Below are 26,395 nucleotides of genomic sequence, written 5' to 3'. Positions count from 1 at the left end.
ATCATTGTGTTCAATTCTTTGTTTTTTCTGTGGATTGAAGCTGTTTCAGAGGATTTGTTCAATTTCTTACAATGTCCAGCAGAGGGCGACACAGCTGTTTGGTTGGTCTCTGGTTTTTACACTAGTTTTGTGAAAAGAGAGGTAAAGTAGGGGTAAAAACAACATAGTTTGGTTGGCTGGTACAAAGAGGTAACAATTTTGTATAATGAAAACTAAAAAGGGTTTTTCTTTTAGGTAGTTGCCTAGCAACACTTAATTATTGACTTCCATTAATGGAGCAACTCTGGGTGAGTGTGCCTTTAACCAGCAGTTCACTGTGACCCCATTTTAACCATTAAAAACCTTCATTCATTGTCCTCAAAGACAGAATTTTCCTGTTTGAAAGGGTTTATGGTTTACTAAAGTTCAGGGTGCAAATGCAAAAGGCACGTATTGAACAGACGGAAAGCACGGTTCCTGCAGGACAACTTTTCCAACACTGTCAAAGTTTTGCAGCTGGTAACGATGTCTGTGATAACAAAGGGAGGAGCTGAAAGAAATCAGCCAGAGAAGACTTTTGTAGCACTTTGTCAATAAAAAGCTGTGGCTTCAGGTGAAAGTCCAGGTCTACAAAACCTAAACTACAGGAAATGCACCTTAATAACAAGGTAATGTTGACATATGCTGATAAAATGTTGAAAGATAATGTGCAAATCAAATTTATACCTGAAGAAAATAATACATTTGAGTACAGAGGTAATTAGTATCTGTTTACAGTCCCTTCAAAGACATAGAGGGAAAGTTAGTTATTTCAGCTGAAGTAGCTGAAAGTGCAAACCTGACATCAAAAGTGTTTTGAGCCTCGTCTTCACTTTTGGATTTGAGCGTCCGCGACAGCGTGAGGATGCTCCATCCACCTTCGCAGCAGCGTTCCCGTCTTCAGAAAGGAGCCGTACTCTGTCAGGAGTATTTTTACCTCTCTGGTTCGTCTGTCTGATTGTTAGCGTCTGTAGACAAGCTGCTCATCTGCTGCAGCTCTGGGGGCAAACTGTCGCTCTTGTCAGTGACAGGAAGTGGAGGATCCGTGCAGGAGAAGAAGTGAGGCAGCGTGGCCAGGGTGAAGGAACCCAGGAGGAGGAAGGAACCGGCAACCAAGAAGGAGGCGACATAGTTTCCGGTGATGTCCTTGAGGAACCCTTCAAACAGAGAAAGTGATTTACTAAAAAAAAAAAAAAGATTCATGACCACATGATGCTGGTAAGAAACCATCGCTGCAGACTCAACACAGCACTCTAAATCTAAATTATGTGGTTTGTGTGTTAGAGTATGTTAATAATGAAGATTAAGATTACTGTGATAAAAATGGTGGTTTAACAAGTTTTTGTGGCATGTTTCTGATGATGGAAGACATATATTAAGAATATTTAGCTCAAAATTGAATTTCTGAGTATTTCTTTATTCAAATCAGAATGAAACAGGTGCAGATGAAAAAATGCTGATTAAAAACTATCATGATTACGATGTAAAAAAAATACGCAGGCTGTCCACACACCCCCTGCTCTGCAGAAACTGTCCTAGAAAACGACAAGTTTCGTCGGTATCATCATAATTAAAAGACCACCGGGAAGGCTTTGAAAATAGATCAAAAGATCTACTGAATGGGTAAAAATTTACAGGCTGCTTCAGAAATATTAACATCCACAGTTCAACTTGCATTTATATATATATCTTGGATGTTGAATGTCTCAAGCAATGGAGAGCAGAGGATACAGTGCTGGAGGAAAGATCCTCATGGGAGGACAAACCCCAGAATGGGATGTACCACCGGACCATAACTGATGTGGCTGATATCAAGAAGTCCTACCAATGGCTAGAAAGGGCTGGCTTACAGGACAGCACCAGAGCAATAGAGGCTCAGATCTACCACACCAGACAAGACCCAAGGTATAGGCTGTGCAAAGAGGTGCCTGAAACAATCCAGCACATAACTGCAGGGTGTAAGATGCTGGCAGGTAAGGCATACATGGAGCGCCACAATCAAGTGGCTGGAATAATATACAGGAACATGTGTGCAGAATATGAACTGGAAACCCCAAGGTAAAAATGGGAAACACCTCTGAAGGTGGTAGAGAATGAGAGGGCAAAGATCCTGTGGGACTTCCAGATCCAGACTGATAGGATGGTAATGGAGAACCAACCAGACATTGTAGTGGATAAAGAACAGAGGAAAGCCGTTGTGGTGGACATGTGACTATAGTCAAAATGAGCTGATCAGATGTAGATGTTTTCTCATTCTTTCCATCAAAGTCCTGTAGGAGGCTGGTGATTCTTCTGTCGTAACATTCTTGGTTCTTCACAGTTTTGGTCAAACGGGAAAACTGAAACACACTGACAGCCGAGTGCACGGCAACAATTGACCATTTATCTTTAAAGCTGAGTTCTGGAGTCGTCGTCGAGCGTTAATGTTTTGATATCACCAACATGGCCAACTCCTGGAATGATGACATCACGTTTAACCCTTTGACACTGCAGATGTTACGTTAATTGTGTTGCAGAGTTATGGTAGTCAAAAGAAAATCAACACTGGAGCTAATGTTGAAAGGTTGAAGCTGAGTTCTGGAGGCGTTGTCAAGCAATCCAATTTTTTAATGTCGCCAACATGTCCGACTTCCGGAATAGTGACATGACATATAAACACCCTTAAAACAAGCCTCTAGGACTCCAGTGGGCCTCTTTGTCGTGCTCCTACCTGACAGAGGGGTTCCCAGCAGTCCTGCACTGCTCTCGATGAGCTGCAGCAGCCCAAGGGCGCCCATCGTCCTCTGCACCCCGACGATCTTTGGCACCACCGCAAACACCAGCGAGGTCAACGCTCCCGAGCAGAACCCGTACAGGAGGCTGATCACCACCAAAGCGGCGTAAGAGCCGGTCAGGGAGCTCACGGGCAGTAGCATGATGAACAGTCCCACCAGCAGTGTCCAAAAGCTCAGCAAGTGGATGAGCCGGAAGTGGCCCAGGTCGGAGAACCACCCCGACACCACTCGGCCGCAAATGTCCGTGGCTCCCGCGGCTGACACCACGAAAGCCGCCTGGTACTGGGAGAAGCCGGCCTGGCGGCTGTGGGCCACCAGGTGGAAATACGGAACAAAATAGCCGACGTTGAAAAGACTGACGCCCAAGGTGTAGGTGATGTAAGGCCTCTCTAGGAGCAGAGACAGCTCCAGGTATGAGGAGAATCGACGCAGAACATCAGAACAAGACAGCGTACTCTTTGATTCCTGCAGAGAAAAGACAACAAGCCTAATTTAGTGGAGAGCTGAAGTTTGTGACTGATATATGTGGTTGATATTTCAGACAAATCATGTATTTTATGGTGTGACCGCTAAATTTGATGTACCTGATACTGAAAACGTTGTACCTTAGGATCCCTTCTTCCAGAAAAACGCCCATTAGCCATGAGAAAATCTAATATTTTAAAATATATAATGAACATATGTATTCTGTAGGTACCCCACATGTTTAAAGACTGCATTTTGTGCTTGAACAGTGCCATTTTGTAGAGACTTGGGCAAATAGACATTGAATATTTTTGCAGCATTTATGTCAATGGCCGGCAGTGGCGGTTCTACACTGACTTACTCCCTGGGCGAGTAACCCCACCAGCGCCCCCCCCCCCCCCCCCCGCACATATACAAAATTTGACAACAACATCCTGTTGTGTTCCCTATCTTCTATTTAACCATTTTACACAAAAAATGCATGACTTTTTTAGACTCCTATTACAGCGGGGGTCAAACTCAGTCACACAGGGGGCCTAAGTTAAAAACACGCTTAAGGTTTTGGGCCGAAGAAGATAAACATTTAATGAACACACTAAAGCTAAACTTTTAAACCTTTTAAACTGAACTTTTTGAACATAAATATGAATAAAAACAGGAACACAAGTTAAACCTTAAATAACTTGTAATATTTTGCTCTCCATAGAAATTTATTCTGTCAAAATTATACAAATATGAACATGCTGCAGGACAAAACAAAGAAAGCCTGGAAATATTAACAAGAAATTACAAATCAAATAATTCCGTTTTTTTTGTGCTGTTTTATCATTTTTTAGAGCATTTTTTTTAGAGCTAGACTCCTGCTTCACTTTTAGCAATAATTTCTTAATGCGTGACGTCCTGTGTGTGTCTTTGTGAAACATATCAGAGGGATTAGGTCTAAAAAAAAAACTTATTGTGATTAATGTTTAGGTCTTATAAAACATTAAAGACAAAATCATAGAACTCATCAGTGGGATTACTCCAAAAATATTTGGCATTTCCCTAAATTTGTGCAACACCAACTCAATCCATAAAAAATGGTCTGCCCCCACCACCCCTCCCCTTCCCTCTGACACACGCGGCTCCGTCTCTCTGACGGGAGGCGCAGCTGCGGCCCAGATTTGATTGTCAGATAGAAAAAGACTCCCAATCACCTGTTAGTGTGATTCAGCCAGCCACCGGCGAGTTGCGCCTCCCTCTCGAGTTTTTTGACTTATGTTCCAAAGACTACCGCAAAGAGGTGTGGCCGCAAGCGTCTTGCAGCAGAGGGCGGTGGTCACGTGCGTGTCGGGTCTGCCGTGTCAGAGCAAGGAATTGTGGGAAATAATCCCCATTGCCTGCTTTTGTCGAAATTGGGTTGAGCACGGGTGATTGTTCTGCCCAATTCCTTTTCATGTGCCTGTTTAACGTTGTTTCACTCTGAGTTATTTCATCTTTTTTTTTTTTTTTTGCACCATAAGTGTGAAGAGCAAATAGGATGAAGACATTCTTAAGAGTCTGATGTATCAAAATAAAAGTGATAAGTGTCAGCAGCTGAAGCAATTTCAAATTAAAAGCTACAAGCTTCCTCTGTGAATATCGTAGATATCTATCGTCGTAATATCGTCGTAGTACCACAGCATAATATGTGCGTAACGCACGCATCGGCCACGGCAAATGCCGCCCCCTATGAAGTGCCGCCCTGGGTGACCGCCCACATCGCCCATATCAAAAACCGCCACTGATGGCCGCCATCTTTACAAATGGCCGCCGTTTTGGATTTTTCTCGTGGCCAACATACTTTTCTCAGGTTTTGTGTCTTTCTAAACATTTAAGGGATACAATTAACTACTCATTTTAATTGAAACTGAACAAGAATATAAAAACTCAATGTAAACCACAGAAATGCTGAAGTATAAGTATAGCATAAAAGCAAAAACCGGAGAATAAGAGACATACAAGTACATTTCTAATGAGAAAATGAATTACTGAGGTGAACTGAGGGCATACGTCACAAGTTTAAAGTTCTAATCCAACAGGTTCCACTGTTGAGATGTTCTCCATCGGCCTCTACCTTTTGGAGAGCTTTGGGGCGGGGCTGTGGGCGAATCAGAGCTCCACAGGGTACTATGTTGAGGCTTAGGCCACCCAAAATGAGAAGGGCACCTCTCCAGGCGTACGTCTCCACCAGCAGTTGGAAAAGGGGGTTAAAGGCAAAAGAAGAGAGGCCAATGCTGGAAAAGCCCAGTCCTAAAGCCAGGGTCCGCCGGTGAGAGAAGTTAGCGATGACTGTAGCTACCATGGGAGTAAAGATCAACCCCCACCCCAAACCTGGAGGAACAGCAAAGGAAACATACATCAGTCTATGCGGCTGCAGGTCACTACTGCAAGCAGTGGATGACATTTATACTAGAGTTTGAATTTAGAAGTGTGTTTTTTGAGGTACACATCTTGCCATATTGTGATATATTCTAAGAAACCCTCTAAACATGTTTCTTTCCGAAGATCTTCTGTATCTTTGATGGCCAGGAAGCCAGAAAGATCACAAGCTGCGTTTTTCTAACAGAAGAAAATCTAAAGTGTCTCCACTACACTGCGTAGAGGAAGTTACTCACTTGGATTTGTCATGCTCCATAGGTGTGCCTTTTTACCATTACAGATGGTAACGGTTTTTCTCGTTCTTTACAATGGTTACAATAAGCAGCAGTGGATGCAGTTTATTATTATTGTTTTGCAAAAATGTAGTTGTGGAAACACAACCATGAAATCAATATTCTGAAAGAGTCATTTTTACAAAGGTAGGGAGTTGATCCTGACTCAGAAAGTGTTTTACTCAACCAGGAGTCTGCTAAAACATGTTATAAGTTTGTAACAAACGGTGTTAGCATAGTTTGTGCACTGTCAGACATTAGTGTGTTTACTTTCTGAGCTGTTCCCTGTTTACTTTAGTCTAGAGATAAGCACGAATCACTGTGTAGGGACGTGTAGCTGGAGCCAGAGCTAAACAGTAAAGGCCATGTCTCAAATTTTTGGTCTTTCATGATACATGCGTGATATACATATTTCATAAGTGTTTCTTGCATTCGTCGATGTACGCAGATGTCCGCTGAAAGTTTCGTCTGATGGGTCTTTACGTGAATTTGGTTTTGAGCTGTTCCAAATGTTTTGGTCGGTTGAGAATTACAGAGTTTTTGAGAATTTTATGTAGCTTATACGCAATTATTACATAAATCTTGAGCAATTCTATGTGATTTTTGCAGAATCAATACGCAAATTTGTGGCCTTCTACGATTATTCCACATGCAAACTTTTCACATATAAATGGCCCAATAATGACGTACAGGTTAGGTTATGTTTTACTTTGATTTATGTTTTTCTTGGCGTGGTTTATTCGTATTTCTTCCGTGGTTTTAAGGTGGTTCATTCGTGATGCATCTGTGAGAATGTCAGAATACAAACGATAACTTTTCTTACTTTTTCCACTTAAATTCTACGTTGTGGCTGTAAGACACGGTCTTTACCGCCTCATTCTTTTTGTTTACAAATCAACCACCTGTCATCCTGTGCATGAAATGGTGAGCAGATCAGAACAGGACATTGAAAAGCTTTTGTTGCTAGTAATACTGTCAGTTACTAAACATAGGGAAACACTAGAGGAGCAAACCGGATCAATGAACAACAAATGTAAAAATTGTATATCATTGAAGTGAAGTGAAGTGCAGTGAATCAAATCAAATCGCTACCTCAGTGATCTACAGCCCTAATCTCTAGTGTTAAATGAATAAAAAGCCTTGACAGCAGAATGTCCGGTCTCCTCAAACAAAGGGAAATGTCTCAATAAAGCATTTTTACAATTGTTTGTGAGATGTTTTTCCACTGAAAGACAAAGCAACCTTTTTGTACCTGAAATTAGGCCCATAGTGAGGTAAAGGTGAACAAGGCAGGTGGCCTGAGAAGCAAGTATCAGGCCAAGTCCAGCCAAGAAGCCTCCAGTCATGACCACCGCCCTGGCGTTGAACGCGTTACACAGCGCAGCACTCAATGGACCTGAAACGACAAGTTTGGAAACTCTTTGTTTTAAATGCATGTCAAACTTTGCATAAATTTACTAATTCATTTAAGGAAAAGAATAAAACGATTTTCCAGAAACGAATGGATTTGTTCCGTATTTGATTACTTGATCTGTTTACCTTTTAAAGACCTTAAGCAACAACAAAAAGTTCTCATTGAACCCTTTAACACCAGAGTTTTAGCTCCAGTTTATACCTTCTTTAGACTACCGAAACTCTTCAAGCGTTTACGCAATTGACAAAATTCCAGCGGATTCTGAAGTGAAGAAAAGAGGCTTCAACACTTTACTAAGTTCGATGAGTTACAGCATGTCAAAGGGCGTGCGTTATTTAGGCGTCACCGGCGATATATCCGGTGTTAAAGGGTTAAAATTAGAACAAAAAGGTCAACATGTTTTTTATATGCTGGCGCGACTCACTGAAGAACTGCTGCGCTGCCAGACCAATGGATGAGATCCAGGAGATGGCCTGAGCACTTTCCTCAAAGTACTGAACGAACTCCATAAAGAAGATCCCCAAGCTGCGCATCAGGCCGAACACCAGGCTCATGCTGACGAACATGGCAACAACCAGCACCCAGCCCCATCCTCCGTCCGGGCTGTCCTCCCCGTCGCTCTTGCCCTCTGCTTTCTGCTTTAAATTACTCATCTCTGGGAAAGACCTTTAGAGAAAAAGTCACTTATTGACACTAAGCAGAAAGCAAAAAGAAAGGAATTTTCTTTTTGTGGACATACCAGGAGTCAGTAAAACAGAAGTGCAGGACAAGTCTCACATCCTCTTCTAGGATCTCTAAAAATTTAAGGAAGTTAAATTTACAAAAGAAATTCCCATCATGTTCAGGGGACACACACTCAAAAAATGTACGAACGACAAAAGGATAATCATTCAGAGTGTCCCGCTCCGATCATCTTCTGATCTATTTTCAAATCGTTCCCAGTGGTCTTTTTATTAGGATTCTGCCATTTTTAGCCTAAATTTTAAAAAAAAACGTGGCATGTTCTAGGACAGGGGTCGGGAACCTATGGCTCGCGAGCCATATATGGCTCTTTTGATGGTCACATGTGGCTCGCAGACAAATCTTTAATTATACTTTTTTTTTTTTTTTTCATTAGACCAGACCTTGTCTGGCGCGATGCGATGCCAGAGGCGCACAGTAGTAGCGGTGCTTGGAGAACAAAATCTACACCAGCATTATCACTTTACTATTATCTATTATTTCACAGAGTTTGTACCAGCCGGAAACCTGTGAATTGCCGTGCCTAAAACTGCGCGCTCCCGTCTCTGAGAAAGAGCGCACAGTTGCGGGGACGGGATGTTAGAGGATGAAAGCAGAGGGGGTGGGGGGCTCGGTCAGTAAGGTGAACCGCGCAGGGATTGTAATAACGTAAAACCCGCTGCCCGTCACTCACTGCAGCGTGTGAGAGTGTGTTTGTCTCCATGTCTGTCTCACATCTACAGAACATTCAGACCTACGATCACGTTTAAAGTCTCAACGCCTGCATGAAGCAGAAACTCACCACGTATCAACCAGACTAGACAATCAGCAAAACTACCACGAGAAATACTCATCATTTATTAGCAACAGCATAACAATGTTATTAAAAAGAATCCACAGACTTATTGTACTTTAAAAGTGTTGAATTTACATCAAATACACACATTCATTTGTATATTTAGTTTTAAACATATTGTCGCGTACTGAGTTTAACTTGGCTGTTGGGCCGCGTTAAAAGTTCTGGAGTTCCTTAAACGCATCAAGCAGAGATCTGATTGGCTCTCAGTTCTGTCGCTCAGCCTGTTGTTAGGTAGTTTGGACCAATGGGGTTCAGCTATGGGCCGAATAAGGGAAATGGGAGGGCTGGAGCGGCAGGAGCGAATATAAAGTTGGGAGAAGCGCTCTCTCTCGTCTCTGTGGGAGAGATTGAGGAGTTGCTGAATTAATTGTATGGCGTTTGTTGTGGTCTGCAGTAACCAGAATAGAGAACCCTAAAAGAGGTTAAGTCTCCGTGCCTCAGTGTGGGAAAGGGACACTACATTATTGTATGGCTCTTTTGAAATTACATTTAAAAATATGTGGCGTTTATGGCTCTCTTGGCCAAAAAGGTTCCCGACCCCTGTTCTAGGACATCGTTTCTGCAGAGCGGTAGGAGTTTATTAGAAATTCACTTCTGAGTTGTGACCAAGACTGTTACCGTGGACCATGCCCTTCACCCATTTGTTTATATGCTCTTCCGCTAGCTTACAGCCCCTCACAACCCCAACCTACCATTATGGAGGCAATTAAAATGGTGAGCAATATTTAAGCCATTCAGTCGTACTGTTTGGAGCCAGATGCAGCTCAGAAAGGGAAAAAAAAAGCTGACATGGATTTAGTTGTCTACAAGCTGGTCCATCAGAATGAAGCAGAGCAGGAAGCTTTTGGCTTGGCCATCTAGTTTCTACGCCCCAAAAAAGTTCTTCCATCTGCATTTTTTCGTCTGCTCCTGATTCAGAAAGATTTGAATAAAGAAATGTTCAATTTTTAACTTAATTTTCTTTCTATATGTAGTCCATCATCAAAAAAAATGCAACAAGAACATGTTAAAAATACCAAAAACATGATTTTCATTCCTTCGTTCATCTTCTAAACCCATTTTGTCCCTTTCGGGGTCACAGGGCTGCTGAAGCCTATCCCAGCCACTCCAGGGCGAAGGCAGGGGACACCCTGGACAGGTCGCCAGTCTGTCGCAGGGCCACAAATCACACACCCATGCATACTCACATTCACACATTTACTTTAGAATAACCAATGAACCTATGAAGCATGTTTTTGGACGGTGGGAGAATGAAAACCCTACAAACATTCATTACTTCAGATATGCACACAAGCCAGCAGTTGAGAAATGATTTACGACGAGTTCGTGACATTACGAATTCAGGTTTGTTGTTTGTTTGGTGTCAAAATGATTACAGTTCTATAAAATACAAATCCTCACAATTCAATATAATATGACACATTTTACGGCAAGATTTTTTTCCAATAAACTTTTCCAGGATTTTTGACCTTCCCTGCTTTCTGTACATGTCAAAAAACGATAATGATTAACTTCAACATAAGTCTCCTGTATGTGTCTGGACCTTAAGTGGGTGAAAGGTGAGTCCCAGTAGTGGGTCGTGTGACAAGCATTTATTGATTACTTTCTATTTAGACGCACAACAGAGTTTTAGAATTAGATAAAAGCACCCAGACACTTTGACAGGGACCCCCCACCTGGGCTGAACATCTGTAACCTTTGGTGACTGAGCAGGTTTCGTGTCTAAATAGAACATATGTCCCACATTTATTACACCTCACTACCGGCATGATAATATGAAACGGAGGGCATATCAGTCACAAACAGATGCACCATCTCCAACACGGAGATTTCGAGCTTTACTCCTACCAAACTAACGCTATCGTACTTTCTTTTTAAAGCTAACAGGTTGAATAATGTGGGTTATTGTTTTTATTTATTACATTGTCCCTTTTCCGACTTTTAAGAACAATTACACTCGTTTCATAACTTGTAAAAATAAAATTCTGCTCCTGGCTGAATGAATAAGCGCGTGCTCCGGACGCTTCCTTAAACCGTATTTTGTGTCTCGTAAGTCGATTTTTATTTATATATATTTATATATTTATGCTGAACTCACCCGTTGGTTTATCATGTCTCTTCAGATCGGCTCATGGTCCAAACTCTATTGCTTTAGTGCAGGGGTTTAAAAGAACCTCCCGGCTTCTGGTCTATCAACGTGAACAACTAGGCTAAACTCATCTATGGCAAGCCATTGAAGCCAAAAATATCTCCACACACGCAGACTCAGAGCTGCCTCAATAATAGAACGGAAATTAAAATGAGCCTTTTTTTTTACACTACCTAGTTTACCAATAGACTTAACTAAAAACTTTTAGGCTGAGTGTGAATTGCTTCCCTACCCCTCTAGCGACTCCCTATTGCTCCAAGTGTGGTGGCAATTAAAGCTGTAGTGGTGTCCGAAAGTTGTTTTTTTTTTAAGGAGGAGCTGTAGAGACTTAGGGCCTGCCATCTCCAGCCACACTTGATGGAAAAACACATTTATTCACATGGGTGTGCTCTGAAGCACAGACGTTTACACTTAAATGTAAATACAGATTTTTTTTGTTCCTGCATGTCTTTTTAAAGTTATAAAACCTATGTTGTTGTATATTTTCCGAGTGCTGGCAGCTATGCACTAATGTAGATGACCGGTGACTATAAATGGTGTCATCGAGCGATACAAACATCTGACTTTGAAGAGAGTAGTTTTTCCTAATTTCTCTAGTTATCCCTCCATACGGAAGGGTAGGGAAGCAATTAAGATTTGTCTTTATGCATTAGTTATTATGGCAAACCACAAGAACCAGTAGTTGCTCCATAAATAAAAAGGTAATAAATTGCTCACTGTTGTTGTACCTTTGACAAAGACAATACAACATTGGTTTGTTCGCCCATCTCTTTGTCCGTCCAGCGCATTGACTGTATATGAGCACTGGACCAAGTGGGTGTGAGATCATCCATAAAAAATGACTTGCTTCCAGTCCCAAATTAAATGAAGTCAATTCAGTTGCCTTTTTTTTCCAATACGGATGCTGCCATTTTGGAACCAGACAACGTCAGTAAGTAGTGGTTGGTCCAAGTTGATCTGAGTCAACATTTCTCTGGCAACCACTCTCCCCAATCAGAAGTGAGCTTGCTGGAAATCCACACCCCTTTCCACTGAAAGCTGGCTCGGGAGAATCTGTCAATCAAACGTTTCGAATGCTCGACGTCAGACCACCTACCTTTATTGAAACAACTGATTGATACGTTTTAAACTTGAAGGACTTGCACTACAGAAAAAATAGTTTGAAGAAATTTTTTTTTAACAAGAATATTAAAAAAGGTACTAGAGCAAGAATGGTTATTCTGACAAATAAAATAGTAGAGTAATAACAGTTTGATTTTTAATCAAAGTCTATGGGATTTCAGATTCTTGGAGCCGGTGGGTACCGGTGTATTTGGAACGCCAGGAGGAGGAGTCACTCAGCCCAGTTCTGTAGTCAGTGGTCTAATAGGCTGTATTTTGCATGACTAGACTTCCCAAGTGTTTAAAAGGCTTTTGAGCTCATTAGGGGCAACCTCTCTGGAAAGAATATTAGTTCCATGTATACAGCACAGAGCTACTTTTAGCTTGGACTGGCATTACAGTGGATATTTGTCGCAGAACAGGCGCATGAAAAAGCTTGTAAATATCAACTGTTTGTGAGAACTGGACTGAATGACCCTTACCCCCTCATGTTCCAAACAAGATGTACCCGCTGGTTCCAGGAGGCCAAAATCTCATTGACTTCTATAGAAACAAAAAAAAAGCTATTACTCATTATTAACGCTAGTCATTCTATTTGTCTGAATAACCATTCTTGCTCTTCTACATTTTTAACATGTTCTTGCTAATCCTATTTTTATTTTTTGCGATTTTTTTCCTTATTTGAAGTTATCCAAGTTAGAAACTGGCCAATTAAATGCCTCAATAAAGTCTGTTGTCTCATGTTCAAGAAAACGTTTGATTGACAGATTTTGTGTAGCCCCTTTCAAGTGGCAGGGGTGTGGCCTTCCAAAGAGCTTCCTCCCGATTGGCGAGAGTTGTTACCATAAAAATGACGACCAACTTGAACCAATCACACCTTACTGACAAAATTTGGTTCGAACATGGTGATGTCCATATCATGCAAAACATGGCAACTGAATTGATTTTTGTTCCTTGGAGCCAGGAGCAAGTCATTTTCTAAGGGTGACGTCTCACACACACTCAGTCCAGTTACTATATACAGTCAATGTTGATAAGTAAAACACTGGAATGGTAATATGGGTTGATCCAATAGCAAGATTCAACCTCGTCAGTCAAAGCCTCAAACACAACTTTAACAAGTCCAGGTTAAAAAAAATCAACGTTATTGACAAGAGAAGTTGAACAATACAAGACCACACGTTGAGGAGCCCGCAGGAAAGCAGAACCTTGTTAAAAACACATTACAAAGCACACGAACTGGTGTGCTTTAAGGAAACACGCCTGTCAGAGGAACCACAAACATGGTGCAAACAACCCAGAAAAGGACTAAATCAAAACTCAGCTGACTGCTACGCACTTAAAGTAAAACAGAATAGTCTTTATAAAAGTCTTTCCTCACTTGCTCCATCAGTGAAATCCCCCCCCCCTACACATGGCTCTGAGCTTATGGCACCATCCAACTCTCTGGCATTTAGCTATGCCAGACAACAGAGATAGCATGGAATTCCACCATTAAAGTCACAAAGGGTACCCCCCAGAGAAACAGTGACCAGCTTACTCGCTAGTCCATCCCTGAACTATCTACAACAGGCAGCTGACCTTTTGCAGGTTCATTGCTCTCTTGAAGGATCACAAGCTTCAACCTTCAAAGAAATTAAATCTACAGAGCCCGTTTCGTGGGAACAAATACATTATTTCGTGGGAACGAATTCACTTTTTTTTGTACCTGTGTCACGTCACGGGCTCCCTGGAAATCAGGTCCAACAAGTAGCACGTGTGTCTGATCGACACAGCTGCTCAGTCTGCTCTTATTGCATGCTTATAGGACAATCCATCAGGTAGAAAAATGATCTAGTGAAAACAACTCATATTTTCATTAAAAAATGCATTCTTTAGTGTGCCAAAGGTAATTTATATGGATGCAGTTTACTCTGAAAGGTTTAAGAAAAGCATGAAATATAGGCTTTTGAAGTTCGATGAATCAAATATAACGTTGGACACACAAAGTTGAGTTCAGAGAACAGACACTAGATGGAGACATCTGCAAAGTTCCACTAACAGAATTAGTTTTTTGCTCGAGCTTAACCCTTGTGCTATCCTAAGCACTTTAACATTGGGAGTTGGGTCATCTAGACCCACTAGACAGTGCGCTGAACCTTTTTTCTTCAATGATTTTTGAACCTCACTGGTGTCCATGGATTACGTGAATTCTTTTCACCTTTTTCCACCTTTGTCATGGTAGGGAGAACACATCAATGTAAGGGTGGGGTCATCTAAGATAGCACAAGGGATAAAGTGACTTTCAAGTGCATTTGCTTTAGCAAGCCCCTTTCAGATAATGTCAAAAAAGTCCACTTTCAATGTTTGTTTTCAGAGTATGATGAACATTAGTTACATATTCATCCAGTTTTCTAAGCAAAGTTCTCACTTGATCCTGAGCTGCATGAAAAGTTCATCAGCAAGATGCTGAAGAAGGAAAAACCGTGCATGGACATTTGCAAATTATGTAAGGACATTATACAAGGCAAACACTAAAAGCCAACATATTTTCTGTGTTGCCCGAGAGAAATGTGTGTAATCTATTCTGGCTTCTCAACTTTCATTATCCCCTAAACTAACCTGTTTTTCCCCACACAAATGTCCGTTTTGTTTTCAAAGACTGACAACATACAGTTATCCTTCATCTCACTTATTGAAGAAATCTGTCCTAAAACTTGTTTTTTTTTTCAGACAATTTAACCAGGTAGGAAGTGGTCGATAAAATCAATCAACTGGACTTTTATCTTATCTCGTTTATCTTTTATTATTGAAAAGACCTTTTCTACAAGAGGTCTTTTCATTTCCGAAAATGGTTGGGGTGACTACAAGATAACAAAGGTAAAAACTTCAACTCATGAGCACTATTTATTTATTTATTCTAAAGCAGAATCTTGGAAAGTCCCGTCAAACTTCCAGCGTTTGTTGGCCGAGGGCAGACAATAAGTTAAACAAGCCAAAACTCATCAGGGATCAGGAAGCGGGAATGACAGAGGGTGAGAGAGTTCAGTGGCAGTCTGCAGCCCCCACAGTGACACCTCTCGCATTCAGGAAGCACCCGCGGGCCCTCACACGTGTTGTCGGCTGGTGGTGTGACTGTAAAGGACGAGGACCCTGGAGGAAACAGGTGTCCTTGCCCTCATTGTCTCAACTCCAAGAAAAAACACATCATAACCCCCTCTTGAAAAAAACGGTGGAACGAGTTCGACGTAAGAGAAAATCTGATTCATTTACTTTAACTAAAAGAAAAAGGAAGGAAATCCAAGGAGGAGAGAAGCTGAAGGGTTTGAGTGTTTCATTCTGACATATCAGAAAGTTGAAACTGATTAAAGATAAACTCTTTTGAGATTTGTGTTTTTATTGTCTTTAACATGTTCTTGTGGAATTTTTCTGATGATGAAGGGCATACATAGAGGATATTAGGCTTAAAACTGCATTTCTGTGTTTTTCTTTATTCAAATCGTTGTGAATGAGGAGCAGATGAAAAAAAATTTGTTTGAAAAAGTTGTGACGTAGAAAATACACTGGGTGGGGCACAAGCTCCCTGCTCTGCTTCACTCTGATGCATCCACTTGTAGACGACTAGATCCATGGATGTCTTGGTTTCCCTCAAAACCATGCCGCGTGATAGTTCCGATATTGCTCAGCATTTTCGTTGCATCGGAAATGTTAGGTTTGGGAGTATGAGGGGCTGTAAACTATCGGGAAAGAGTGTAAACACAGAACACTCATCAACGCAATAATCATAATCATTGTAATTAGGATTAACCTCTTAAGAACCGAGCTCTTGTTTGATATTTTGTAGTCGCGGGGCCATATGTAATCAGAATTTACTACAGTGGTAATAGGACCCACAATGTGATGTTCCCACAATGTGACGTGGGCACCAGGTCTCAAGAGGTTAAAAGACTACTGGGAACTTTTCTACAGTACATTGAAGGATGATTGGAGTAGGTTTCTAAATTCTGTCAGCTGTAGAAACTCTTCAAAAAAACACGGTTTCAAATGGTATCAAACTCCTTTAATTCAAATTTGCCCTGCAAATAAACTTACTAAGTACAAATTTAAAATTATTATTAACTATTCAATCACTTTCAATTTATTTTGATGTTATGAATACTTTTCTACACAATGAATTCAAAACAAGTGAACTAAGTCCCTGACCTGCCTGGACTGTGTCCATAGATGACATGGATGCAAAAATATCTCATAATAAACAGTTAAAGGGCCCCAGGCCGCACATTTTACATAATTATGCGTTAAATATATATTTTTTAAAAAGTAAAAACTTTTGAAGTGCTTTGTACGATATAAAACAACTCACATTAAATCCTTAATTTACTCTAAATATAAAGAGTTACAAAACCTTCACTTAACTTGCTTTATCTTTCTTATCTACTACACACACATTCTCCTCATTCCCTAGCTTATCTTTTAATGGACTCTTCCCTTCTTTTCAACTCTTCACAGACCCTAAAAAAAAGACGTACACAAATCCGTCTCTAAAATGTCTGGCAAAATGTACCCAACATTTCAAACTAGCAGTCAGTAATCAAGACTTTCTTCCTTTCCTCTCTATACACATTATCCAACATTTTCCAAGAATAGGAAGACCTGTCATTTTACCATTTCCAGTCTAAGACTGAAAATGTTTTTGTTGTCAAATTTCCTGGTATAAATCATTTGATGTAAGGTTTGGTGTGGTAGGCTTCTTCTTTGACTGAGGGTTGATCTTCAGCAGGCTTGCAGAAGCGACTGGAATGGTTCGGTCAGCACCTTGTAGCGGATCTTGGTGTTGGTGATGGCCCCGTGTTTCTGACGCAGGTGCAGACGCAGCTGGCTCTTGTGTCGGAAGTGGAGGTCACATTTCTCACACTGGAAAACAAACAAGCACCTGCAGGTTAGACCTCAGAAGCCCGACCGAATGGAGACAGACGTGCTGTTTGCTGCCTGTGCTTGGCAGGTTGTGTTTGCTCCTGACTCACGGAGTAGGGCTTTTCTCCAGTGTGGATGCGCAGGTGGCTCTTTAGCGTCTGCAGATGGCGGAAGCGTGTACCGCAGGTGTGGCATGGGTAGGGCTTTTCCCCCGTGTGAATCAAAACATGAGCCCTGAGGTGGGCAACCTAAATTAAAATAGAGAGAACCTTCAAAAATAAAACACTCAAAACAAATATTCAAACAAAGGATAATAAGGAAATACTTACCGTTTATTCCGCACTAAAAGACGTTCTTAAAATATTTTATTTTCTTCAAAAAAACAACAGTGCTTCAGATAAACCTTGTAAACCGCTCTGTCAAAATGTCAGTACATTTTTTTTGTCTAGACACAAGGTAGGGAGTTATTGTAAATTAGCTCATGTGTAGCAGTGTTACTAACAGGTTGCATGTTAGTGTAGTCATAGTAACATTTGTTTTAGCAGTATCAGTCTGTTTTTTTACATGTGGAAAAGGAGGGTGGGAGTTACAGGTGTAGTCAATACGCTAAAGCGGCTAACGTGTTGCATGTCGAACTGTGTTCTTTTCATGTGTTACTAACAAGGTTGGGAGTTAGCATAGGCACAGTAACGTTTGTTTAAGCAGGTTCAGTCTGTTTTTTATGTGTTGCAAAAAAGGTCAGGAGTCACGGGAATTGTGAATATGCTAACGCTTCTAACATGGTTAACGTGTTGTAGCGTGTCACAAATAGGTTCTAGAATTATTATGAATGCAGTTAAAAAAGTCCGACTTATAGTTTGGTGCGCCTTATATATGACATAAGTTCGAAAATAGACCAATCATTGACTATGCGCCGGTGTGCCCTATTGTGCAAAAAATACAGTAATAGTAAATTGTTTATTTAACTGTCAATCACTGATAATATCTTTTAAGTTTATGTTTAACCAAATATTTGGCATTTTTTGTCATCCCTTGTCGATATTTAAAAAAAGTTGTATAATGTCCCATTTTTTCCCTCACTGTAAAAGAAGGGATGGTCAGATTGATTGGCGTGACCCTCACCTGAACAAACCGAGCGCCACAGGTGTCGCAGCGATACGGCTTCTCTCCTGAATGGATGCGGGAGTGAGTTTTCAGGTTAGCTGGTCGGTTGAACTGAGCTCCACACACGTTACAGTGGTACGGCTTTTCTCCTGTCAAGGAAAAATGTCACTCTTGCATCTGCAAATATTTGTCTGATAGGAGAGTAACTGGCCAAAGCTTTACCTGATGAGATGGATCTGGTTCCTGGGGTGGTGCTAGAATAGAAATAGGGCACACGGTTGCTTTTGTGTTCCATGGCAAGTTGGTTCTTTTCTGGATCAGATGGAGGCAATTTGGGGAAAAGGCTGCCAGGTGAGACTGGAGAAACTACGACAACAAGAAAAACCTTTATTTTAAAGAAAACAGGTTTTTGGTTTTTAGCTTTGGCTCTGAGCACAATGGATCCTTGTGTGTACCTAGTTCATGTTTATGAGTTGACTGATTCTCAGAGGGAGGTGGCCCGAGGGGAGGGGCTCGGCCAGAACCCTCGTAGCAGGAGGCCTGCCCCTGTCTGACAAATAAAAATGTCAACATTTTACAAAATCTTTCTGTTTTTTAATGTGTTATTGTTTTGGGTCCTTTTTTGCTTACCTATCAATCTGGCTAGGCACTTCTCCAGGGCACGCCTCTGTTGGTGTTTTTGGTGTCCAATTCATCCTGTTGGCATCCGATGAAGCTTGACATTGAAGCTCCTCCGTCTCCTCTTTCACCTTAGTGGGTGAGCAGAGACGATTCAGGACTATGTACTTGTACTTTTTCCAGTTGCAAGCCTTTGGGTCTGGAGTGGGTGTGGAATCACTCTGAAACAAAATGAACAAAATCTACTACTATCCCAGAATGCACAAAGATCTAGATCTTACAGTTTAGCTTAAATCGGCACCAGTACTTGGTCTGATTTGGCAGGACACACCACAAGGTTCTTGCTGCAGGTGCTGGACTCGGCAGGAGAGTTCGGATGGCAGCTGGAGCAAGCAGGGCTCTTTGGAGATGACTCATGGTCTTCTTTCAGCTCTTCTGAGTTGGGCTGGCAGGTCAGGAAAGCCCCTGGCTGGAAAGAGCTCTGGACAACAGGGAGCCTATAGACAAAAACACAGGAAGTGGTGTAATGGTCTAAATTGGCAGACGGACAAAACCATGCAGCAGCATCCCTTTCAGCTACCTTGAAAGAATTGCAATAAAACAATGAAATGTAATTCATTGGAAAAAAGTTTCATTGCAAACGCTTTTACTTACCTGAAGTTCTCAACTACTGAACGCTGGAGTCCTAGACTGGGCAGATCCCCTCTTTTGGGTGTTACTGAGGGAAAACACACCCTGGAGTCCAGCTCCAATTGAAGGGATTTAGCAGTCGTAGTCTCTGTGCTGTAAAATAATCATTTGATTTAAAGCCAAATGTGTCCTATCTGACTCCTATCAGATGTGTAGTGGAGGCTCACCAGTGAAGCTGCATGAACTCCCTGCAGGTGTCGGCCACGTGGTCCATCTGCAGGTAGGCAGCCACGGCCAGCACTCCAGAGACCATGCTTGGTGTCAGAGGGAGACGTGAAGTGTACATGAAGTCAAGCAGCAGGGAGACACAAGATGGATCCAAGGTGTTTGGGAGAGACACGGTGATGAGCTGCTCCACACTGCCACCACGCCCCTGACGCAGCAAATACCGCGAGTACAGGGAGTAGAAGAACCCGCTGCAAAGAAAAAGATGAATTTAAAAAAAAAAAAATAACAAAAGATTTCAAGAGTCCAAAAGCTGGATCTGTCCACCAACCTGCAAGCTACCAGCACAGCGCAGTGAGCACGCAGCTGGACGCTGCCAACCACCAGGGTGGTGTCAGTCAGGATGCTTCTGTGGCGGAGCTCATTGAGGTTCAGCAGCACGTCGTTGGAATGCCGCGTGAACTCCTTCACATACCCATCAGCCCTCACCATGTGGTCTCCATCCCCCCGGTACCCCTGCCCTGCGTCCATTTGACCTGTCTGTGCAGAAACCACAAACACGACCTGTGTGTGACCATTAGTATGACCAGTGAAACTAATAATAAATTAAATAATTTATCACAGATTTACCAACCTGTACGGAATTTAAATAATAAATATACTGAAGTGTACCAGACACATGTGTTAGGTGAGACCAGCTCCCTACTCGTACCTGCATGGGAAAAACGTGTTACTTGCTTTTTTGATAGTAAATAACTAAAAGTATATATCAATTAACTAATGAAGTTACTTTTAGCCCGGATTCTCATAAAACAAAAGGTTTCTTACCCCGACCAGCAGGGACGAGAACCAACGTCTACCTCGTGGCTGACAAACCCTTGACTCACTGTTGAGTCAGCAATCAGAGACGAGGAGCACCCACTGTGTCAGAACAAAACTGTGAGGGGAGGCGGATTCCTGAGACCCCTTTATAACCATTTGCAGGAAACTCCCTTACAACCAGAGCCGCTTGTTTCCTTTTTCCTCAATGGCCCACGCGCCCAGTGGAAGCGGCACAGGAAAAGGCCAGACTCCAGGCTCCAGGTATTTTTAGTGGGCTATTAGTTTTTCTAAACCCCCATGGATCTGAAAGAACTAATAGCAGGAAAGCTTGGAGTGTTTTTGAGCCATGTTGAAAAAATATATACCGGGACCCCTGGGGGAGATGTGGTACGTGCCTGGCCTGTCAAGGGGTGAGCCGGGGAACATCCCCCTCCCTGACCACCCGAAAGCTCTCCTGCCCTTCAGGCCTCTCCAGGACAGAGGAAGCTGCTCAACAGGAAGCTGGAACTCTGACTTATTGTTGGGCAAAGTTCTCGTTGTTACAATTTGATTCTGTTAGCTACACTTTGATTGCGTGTGACCTCCTACTGTTTTGTGATCAATCCAAACTATCATAAATTTGATTAGGACACCAAATTATAAAGAAATGTATTATTTTTGGAATAAAAATGTAAAGATATGGCCCATATTTGAAGTAATCATGTTTAAATATTCTGAAAACCCCCCAAAAAAAGAACAAAACAAAGTCATTGTCCTCTTGCGGAGGTAATAAGTGCTCCAAACACTATCCGGAAGCTTCTGGCTTGTTGCCTCGGAGCAGAGGCGACGTGCCATGAGGACCAAGAGGAAGGAAGCTGGACAAAACTTGATCTTTGTAGATGGAGACACCTTCTCCTGACGCTGAAAAACAACCTTTACTCCACCACGAGTGAGAGAAATGCGGCCGACAGATGTGCAGGAACTTCCCCACACGCCCACCTCACAAACATTCACACACACACACACACACACACACACACACACGGGGACATGTGAACACATCCTGCGAAGGTGCTCAGAGACATGGATGAAAACGCTGGAGCAGGACATCCGTCAATAAAGTGGGGAGGAGAAAAGGTAGGAGTAACACGGGCTGTGAAGGGGGGGGGGGGGTAATGCAGTTAGAGCACACAGGTCATGAAAGAAAAATATGGTTAAGTCAAATCAAACAATCTAAATCACTTTTAAAAAAATCAACACAGTGTTATTAATGTGCAACAAACAGTGTAGGAAATTGTGCAGAGTCAGAACGTGTTTGTTAATTTAGTTGAACTGTTTTATTTTGAAAGAGTTAGCTATTTTAGATCCTTTTTTGCAAAAAGAAAAAGAAAATTCTCTTTTTTTTTATCCCAAAGAGTATTAAAAATGACCCAAAAAAGTGTAGATGATCTGCACTTTTCTTATTTTGGCGAATGAATTTCACTAATTATGGATACCTCATGATAAATCCACTGTTTGCGTTTTTTAATTGTGTATTCTTTTGGTAAACTGAAGACACACAGACATGAATATTTAACGTGAGCACAGTGGCCCAACCAATTTACAATCTTCTTTCTCTTTCGGCTTTTCCCATCAGGGGTCGCCACAGCGAATCATCCTTTTCCACCTCACTCTATCATGAACATCTTCTACCCTAACGTTAGCCAACTTCATGTCCTCTGTCAAGACATCCATATATCTCCTCTTTGGCCGTCCTCTTGTCCTCCTGCCAGGCAGCTCCATCTCCAACATCCTTCTACCAATATATCCACTATCCCTCCTCTGAACATGTCCAAACCATCTCAGTCTGGCTTCTCTGACTTTGTCGCTAACACAGGCAACATGAGCCGTCCCTCTGATGTACTCGTTCCTTATCCTGTCTAACCTGGTCACTCCTAAGGAGAACCTCAACATCTTCATCTCCGCTACCTCCATCTCAGCCTCTTGTCTCTGTCTCACTGCTACCGTCTCTAACCCATAGAGAAGAGCTGGTCTCACCACTGTCTTGTACACCTTTCCTTTGAGTCTTGCTGACACTCTTCTGTCACACAACACTCCTGACACTTTCCTCCACCCGCTCCAACCTGCCTGCACTCGCCTCTTCACCTCTTTTCCACACTCCCCATCACACTGAACTGTTGACCCCAAGTACTTAAACTCCTGCACCTTCTTCACCTCAGCCCCCTGTAACCTAACGCTTCTACCTTGATCCCTCTCGTTCAGACACATGTATTCTGTCTTACTATGACTGACCTTCATACCTCTTCTTTCCAGAGCAAACCTCCACCTCTCTAGCTGTTCCTCCACCTGCTCTCTACTCTCACTGCAGATTACAATGTCATCCGCAAACATCATTGTCCAGGGAGATTCCTGTCTTACCTCGTCTGTCAGCCTGTCCATCAGCATAGCAAACAAAAAAGGACTCAAAGCTGATCCTTGGTGTAGTCCCACCTCCACCTTGAACTCCTCTGTCTGACCTACAGCACATCTCACCACCGTCATACTTCTCTCATACATGTCCTGAACTACTCTGACATACTTCTCTGCCACTCCAGACGACCTCATACAGTTTACAATTACAATTTACAATCTAAAATATAAAAAGCATACGTTTCAAGTTAAAGCTATAATGCATCCATATCAGTACTTTTTGTAAATTTCAGGCCGTTTTCTGACTGATTAATAAAAAAGGTAACGGTTTATTTTACTGTATGGTACTTACAGGGTAATAAAATTGTAATTGCATGGTACTTTTGTAGTACCTACTGTGGCACATATGTGGTACTCACTGTGTATTTATGTGGTACTATTTGGTTTACACCTACGTGGTACCTACTGTGTTGTGTCCACATTCCAAAAAAAATGGAACCTACTGTGTATTTACATGTGTTTCTTGTGGTACTCACCATATGTAAGTACCACATAGAGTAAGCTCATATGAAGAACCTTGAATTTAATTGTTCACTTATAGAATGTTTCATGGTGTAACAAGAAAATTGGTAAACAGAAAATACCAGAAATACTGTGAAGAAATCAGAATTTATTTACTCTGAATGTTTATGTGTATTTCATTGCACTCAGCATAAGAGGATATGTATATAAATAGTACTTATGTGGTCATTTGTTTTTGTTTTTTTATTGTATTTAGTATTAATGAGATGAGAGTGAGTACACAGAAAGTACCACTATTGTACATGACATTTTTATGTAAAGTTATGCAGTGATGGGCAACTCCAGGCATCAAGGGCCCGATGTGTCTGCAGGATTTCCAGATATCCAAGCCCCATTCATGACTGATTACCTGGTTCAGGTGTGTCCAGCCAATTAGAACATGCCAAAGCATGGCATGTTGGAAAACATGCAGGAACACAGCCCTTAAGACCTGGAGTTTATCATACTGCAAAACAAAGCCAAAATCTTGTTGAACCTTTTAAATACTTGCTGTACCCTCAGAAAAAAATGTAAAAAAATAAAAAAAAACTTTAAAACTTTTTCATAATTTTTTATCTTGTTATTACAATGTCTGCATGGGACCTTAAAGTAAATGCATTAAATACAAACTGCTTTATGAAACTCAGAGGTAAAATGTGAGCATAAGGATTGCATATAAATGTGTTTATGTGTTTTGACAGATACTAAATCGCTTGTCTCCTTTGTGAAAAAAAAAAGAAAGAAAAGAACAACAACAGAAAAACAAAGGAAAAAGAGGGGGGAAATCATAAAGGGAAATAAAATGAAGAAAACAGAGTGGGAGATGTAGGTCTCAGCTACTTCCAGGCATTGTGAGAAGAACGGAAGAAGAGGGGGGCGGCTGAGGAAAAGTGAGAACATTACCGTATGGGTTCACCAATGGCCGGAAGCCATTGAGTTGGCCTCCTTGGCAAATGTGGGCAACCCTCACAGTGACTTCCTGCGACTTACCCCATCTGTCATTGCCCATCGGTGACCCGGTGGCCTTATTTGTGATTAAACGCCACAACGCAGACTTGTTATCATCAAACAGAAAACCTTGTCTGATCCTACTCCCTTCACCTTGTGGTTTCCTGGTTGCCTGGACAGAGCTCCGTCGTTCATTTGATGGCCTACAGACCGAGGCTATGTTTTGAATTCAAAACATCTAACTGGTGCCAAAGTGTTGATGGCCCCTGCAACAATAACAGAGATCTGAGTAAAACTGCCTCTTCCTGTCACTGCAAAGCACTCTGGACATATAAGGGCAAAGACTGGAGGAGGAAGTGTAGGGAGATCCCAAAGAGCTGTTTTGCTGTGTGTCCATGCTTTGGCAGAGGTGCATCAGGCATGAGAAATGATTGGTTATTATGACACCAATTCCTGAAGGAAGTCCCCCAAGGAAAGCCTGAGGCCCACAAAATTATTTTTTAGCAGGAAGGGGAAAAAATGGGAAGAAGGCAGTGTGAGAAAGCGCAAACCGGATCTCATGAAGCACAAAATCATGAAGGAAGCACTTGATTTCCCAAATGAAGTTCCGTGTGTGTGGGGGTGGCAACCAACTGGTGCACACAGACAGGTCAGGAGCCACACCCTTGTCGTTACAGAGTTAAGGTTTAAGGGGTTTGTTGCCATTTGAACATGTAAGACAAGTACATTGGAATTTTTCTTCGGCAGCTCTCAGGTCAGGGTAATTACAGAGGGACAACAAAATAAAATAAATGTATGTAATGTATGTAAATGTAAAATAAATGTTCATAAATGTATTTTTATTTTATAAAAAATATAAAATAAAAAAATAAAATAAAAAAAACAGAAGTATAAAAAATATAAAATATTGCAGCGTCCCAACCTTTTCTATTATTGCGCTTTTGTCATGTGTTTGACATATTGTGGTAGTTAATTGTTCTTTGCACTTAGTGTGTCCCAGATTGTTGTGTGGTTCAGGTCAGTTTAGTTCAGTCCAGTCTTCCCTCTCTTCTGTCCTGTGCTAGCATTCTGATTGCAGCTGGAAAGAAGCTGTTGTGGAAGCGTGTGGTGTTTGCGTGGACGCTTACAGGCCTGCGGCGTCTGAGATTGTGGCCCGAGTGCAAACACTAGATCAGTGCGTGGGGGGGGGGGGTCTGTCCCGATGACGGTCTCGATGGATGGAAGGTTGCAGCCAATGAGCTGTGTTGATGACCCTTTGCAGCATCTTCTTCTCTTTCATGGAGGTGTTTCCAAACCAAGCTGTTAGTCCGCTGGTGAGGATGCTTTCTACAAGCCCCCTGAAGGCTTGGGCGAGGCTCCAACATTCTTCAGCAGCCTGATGAAGTACAGCCTCCGCTGGGCTTTCTTAGCACAAATTGGTACAAATATGTACATGTTTATATCATAAAAAACACAGATATCCAACATTCCTATGTAATTGAGCAAAGGCTGGACGATATCAATGATATTTACTCACCTCTAAACCTGACTGATATAGTTTGGTTTTGAGGAATTCTGCAACAGACTTGCTAGGAATTATTTATGAGGTAGCATTGATGCATGATGGGTAAATTGATAATATATGTGTCAAGAATTAAAATGTAACTCTAAAAAAAGGACAAGGTATGATGTTTTATTTCTAATATTGGAAAACAAATGTAAAAGACCCACTCAGATGAAAAATGTGTTTTGGGTGTTTTTTAAAAATGTTCTTGAGGGATTTTTCAGATGGTGGAGGACATTTATGAAGAAAATTGTGCTGACATTTGCATCTCTAAGTATTTCTTTATTCATATTATTGTGGATCAGGAGCAGAAAAACAAAACTGTCATTTGAAAAAGATCACATTTGTGATGTAGACAATACGCTGGGCAGATCATAAGCTCCCTGCTCCACTCCAGTCCGACACATCAACTTTTAGACAACTAGATCCATGTAAGTCAGGCATGTCCAAAGTCTGGCCCATGGGCCAAATGTGGCACGCGTCCAAATTAC

At 41.7% G+C, this 26,395-nt stretch overlaps 2 protein-coding genes across 5 annotated transcripts; both read right to left on the bottom strand.

The window, feature by feature from the left end:
* Nucleotide 1: 1 nt before the first annotated feature.
* Nucleotides 2-11,184, bottom strand: slc16a13 (solute carrier family 16 member 13). Its single transcript, XM_004079814.4, has 7 exons — nucleotides 11,021-11,184; nucleotides 8,083-8,137; nucleotides 7,768-8,009; nucleotides 7,182-7,325; nucleotides 5,353-5,609; nucleotides 2,729-3,257; nucleotides 2-1,175 (listed from the first exon to the last, which is right to left on the bottom strand). Exons 3-7 carry the CDS (start codon nucleotides 7,994-7,996, stop codon nucleotides 952-954), a joined length of 1,383 nt encoding a protein of 460 aa, XP_004079862.1. The 5' UTR covers nucleotides 7,997-8,009; nucleotides 8,083-8,137; nucleotides 11,021-11,184; the 3' UTR covers nucleotides 2-951.
* Nucleotides 11,185-16,189: 5,005 nt separating this feature from the next.
* bcl6b (B cell CLL/lymphoma 6B) lies at nucleotides 16,190-21,711 on the bottom strand. Of its 4 annotated transcripts, none has more exons than XM_023948861.1 (12): nucleotides 20,471-21,711; nucleotides 20,277-20,354; nucleotides 19,974-20,206; nucleotides 19,645-19,893; nucleotides 19,442-19,570; nucleotides 19,095-19,284; nucleotides 18,800-19,008; nucleotides 18,625-18,719; nucleotides 18,392-18,535; nucleotides 18,188-18,318; nucleotides 17,176-17,313; nucleotides 16,190-17,065 (listed from the first exon to the last, which is right to left on the bottom strand). In XM_023948861.1, the coding sequence occupies exons 3-12, from the start codon at nucleotides 20,171-20,173 to the stop codon at nucleotides 16,925-16,927; spliced, it is 1,626 nt and encodes a 541-aa protein (XP_023804629.1). In that variant the 5' UTR covers nucleotides 20,174-20,206; nucleotides 20,277-20,354; nucleotides 20,471-21,711; the 3' UTR covers nucleotides 16,190-16,924. The 4 variants fall into 4 exon arrangements, with proteins under 4 accessions (XP_023804629.1, XP_020567310.1, XP_011485818.1 ...); XM_020711651.2 differs by having other exon boundaries at nucleotides 19,122-19,284; nucleotides 19,974-20,182; nucleotides 20,471-21,710; XM_011487516.3 differs by having other exon boundaries at nucleotides 19,974-20,182; nucleotides 20,471-21,709.
* Nucleotides 21,712-26,395: the final 4,684 nt, after the last annotated feature.

This window comes from Oryzias latipes, chromosome 18 (assembly GCF_002234675.1).
Source record: "Oryzias latipes chromosome 18, ASM223467v1".
Taxonomy (NCBI): domain Eukaryota; kingdom Metazoa; phylum Chordata; class Actinopteri; order Beloniformes; family Adrianichthyidae; genus Oryzias; species Oryzias latipes.
This window is presented reverse-complemented; position numbering and strand designations above follow the sequence as displayed.

What these genes read in the sequence shown, in the direction of transcription:
- slc16a13 (XM_004079814.4), bottom strand. Translation starts at nt 7,996, where the DNA reads ATGAGTAATTTAAAGCAGAAAGCAGAGGGCAAGAGCGACGGGGAGGAC. An exon ending in GGCAGCGCAGCAGTTCTTCA is followed by an intron (nt 7,326 to 7,767) that starts GTGAGTCGCGCC and finishes TTGTCGTTTCAG; the next exon opens with GTCCATTGAGTGCTGCGCTG. An exon ending in GCCCCAAAGCTCTCCAAAAG is followed by an intron (nt 3,258 to 5,352) that starts GTAGAGGCCGAT and finishes TTTTCTCTGCAG; the next exon opens with GAATCAAAGAGTACGCTGTC.
- bcl6b (XM_023948861.1), bottom strand. Translation starts at nt 20,173, where the DNA reads ATGGACGCAGGGCAGGGGTACCGGGGGGATGGAGACCACATGGTGAGG. An exon ending in GCTGTGCTGGTAGCTTGCAG is followed by an intron (nt 19,894 to 19,973) that starts GTTGGTGGACAG and finishes TTTTCTTTGCAG; the next exon opens with CGGGTTCTTCTACTCCCTGT. An exon ending in TCAGTAGTTGAGAACTTCAG is followed by an intron (nt 19,285 to 19,441) that starts GTAAGTAAAAGC and finishes TTTTGTCTATAG; the next exon opens with GCTCCCTGTTGTCCAGAGCT.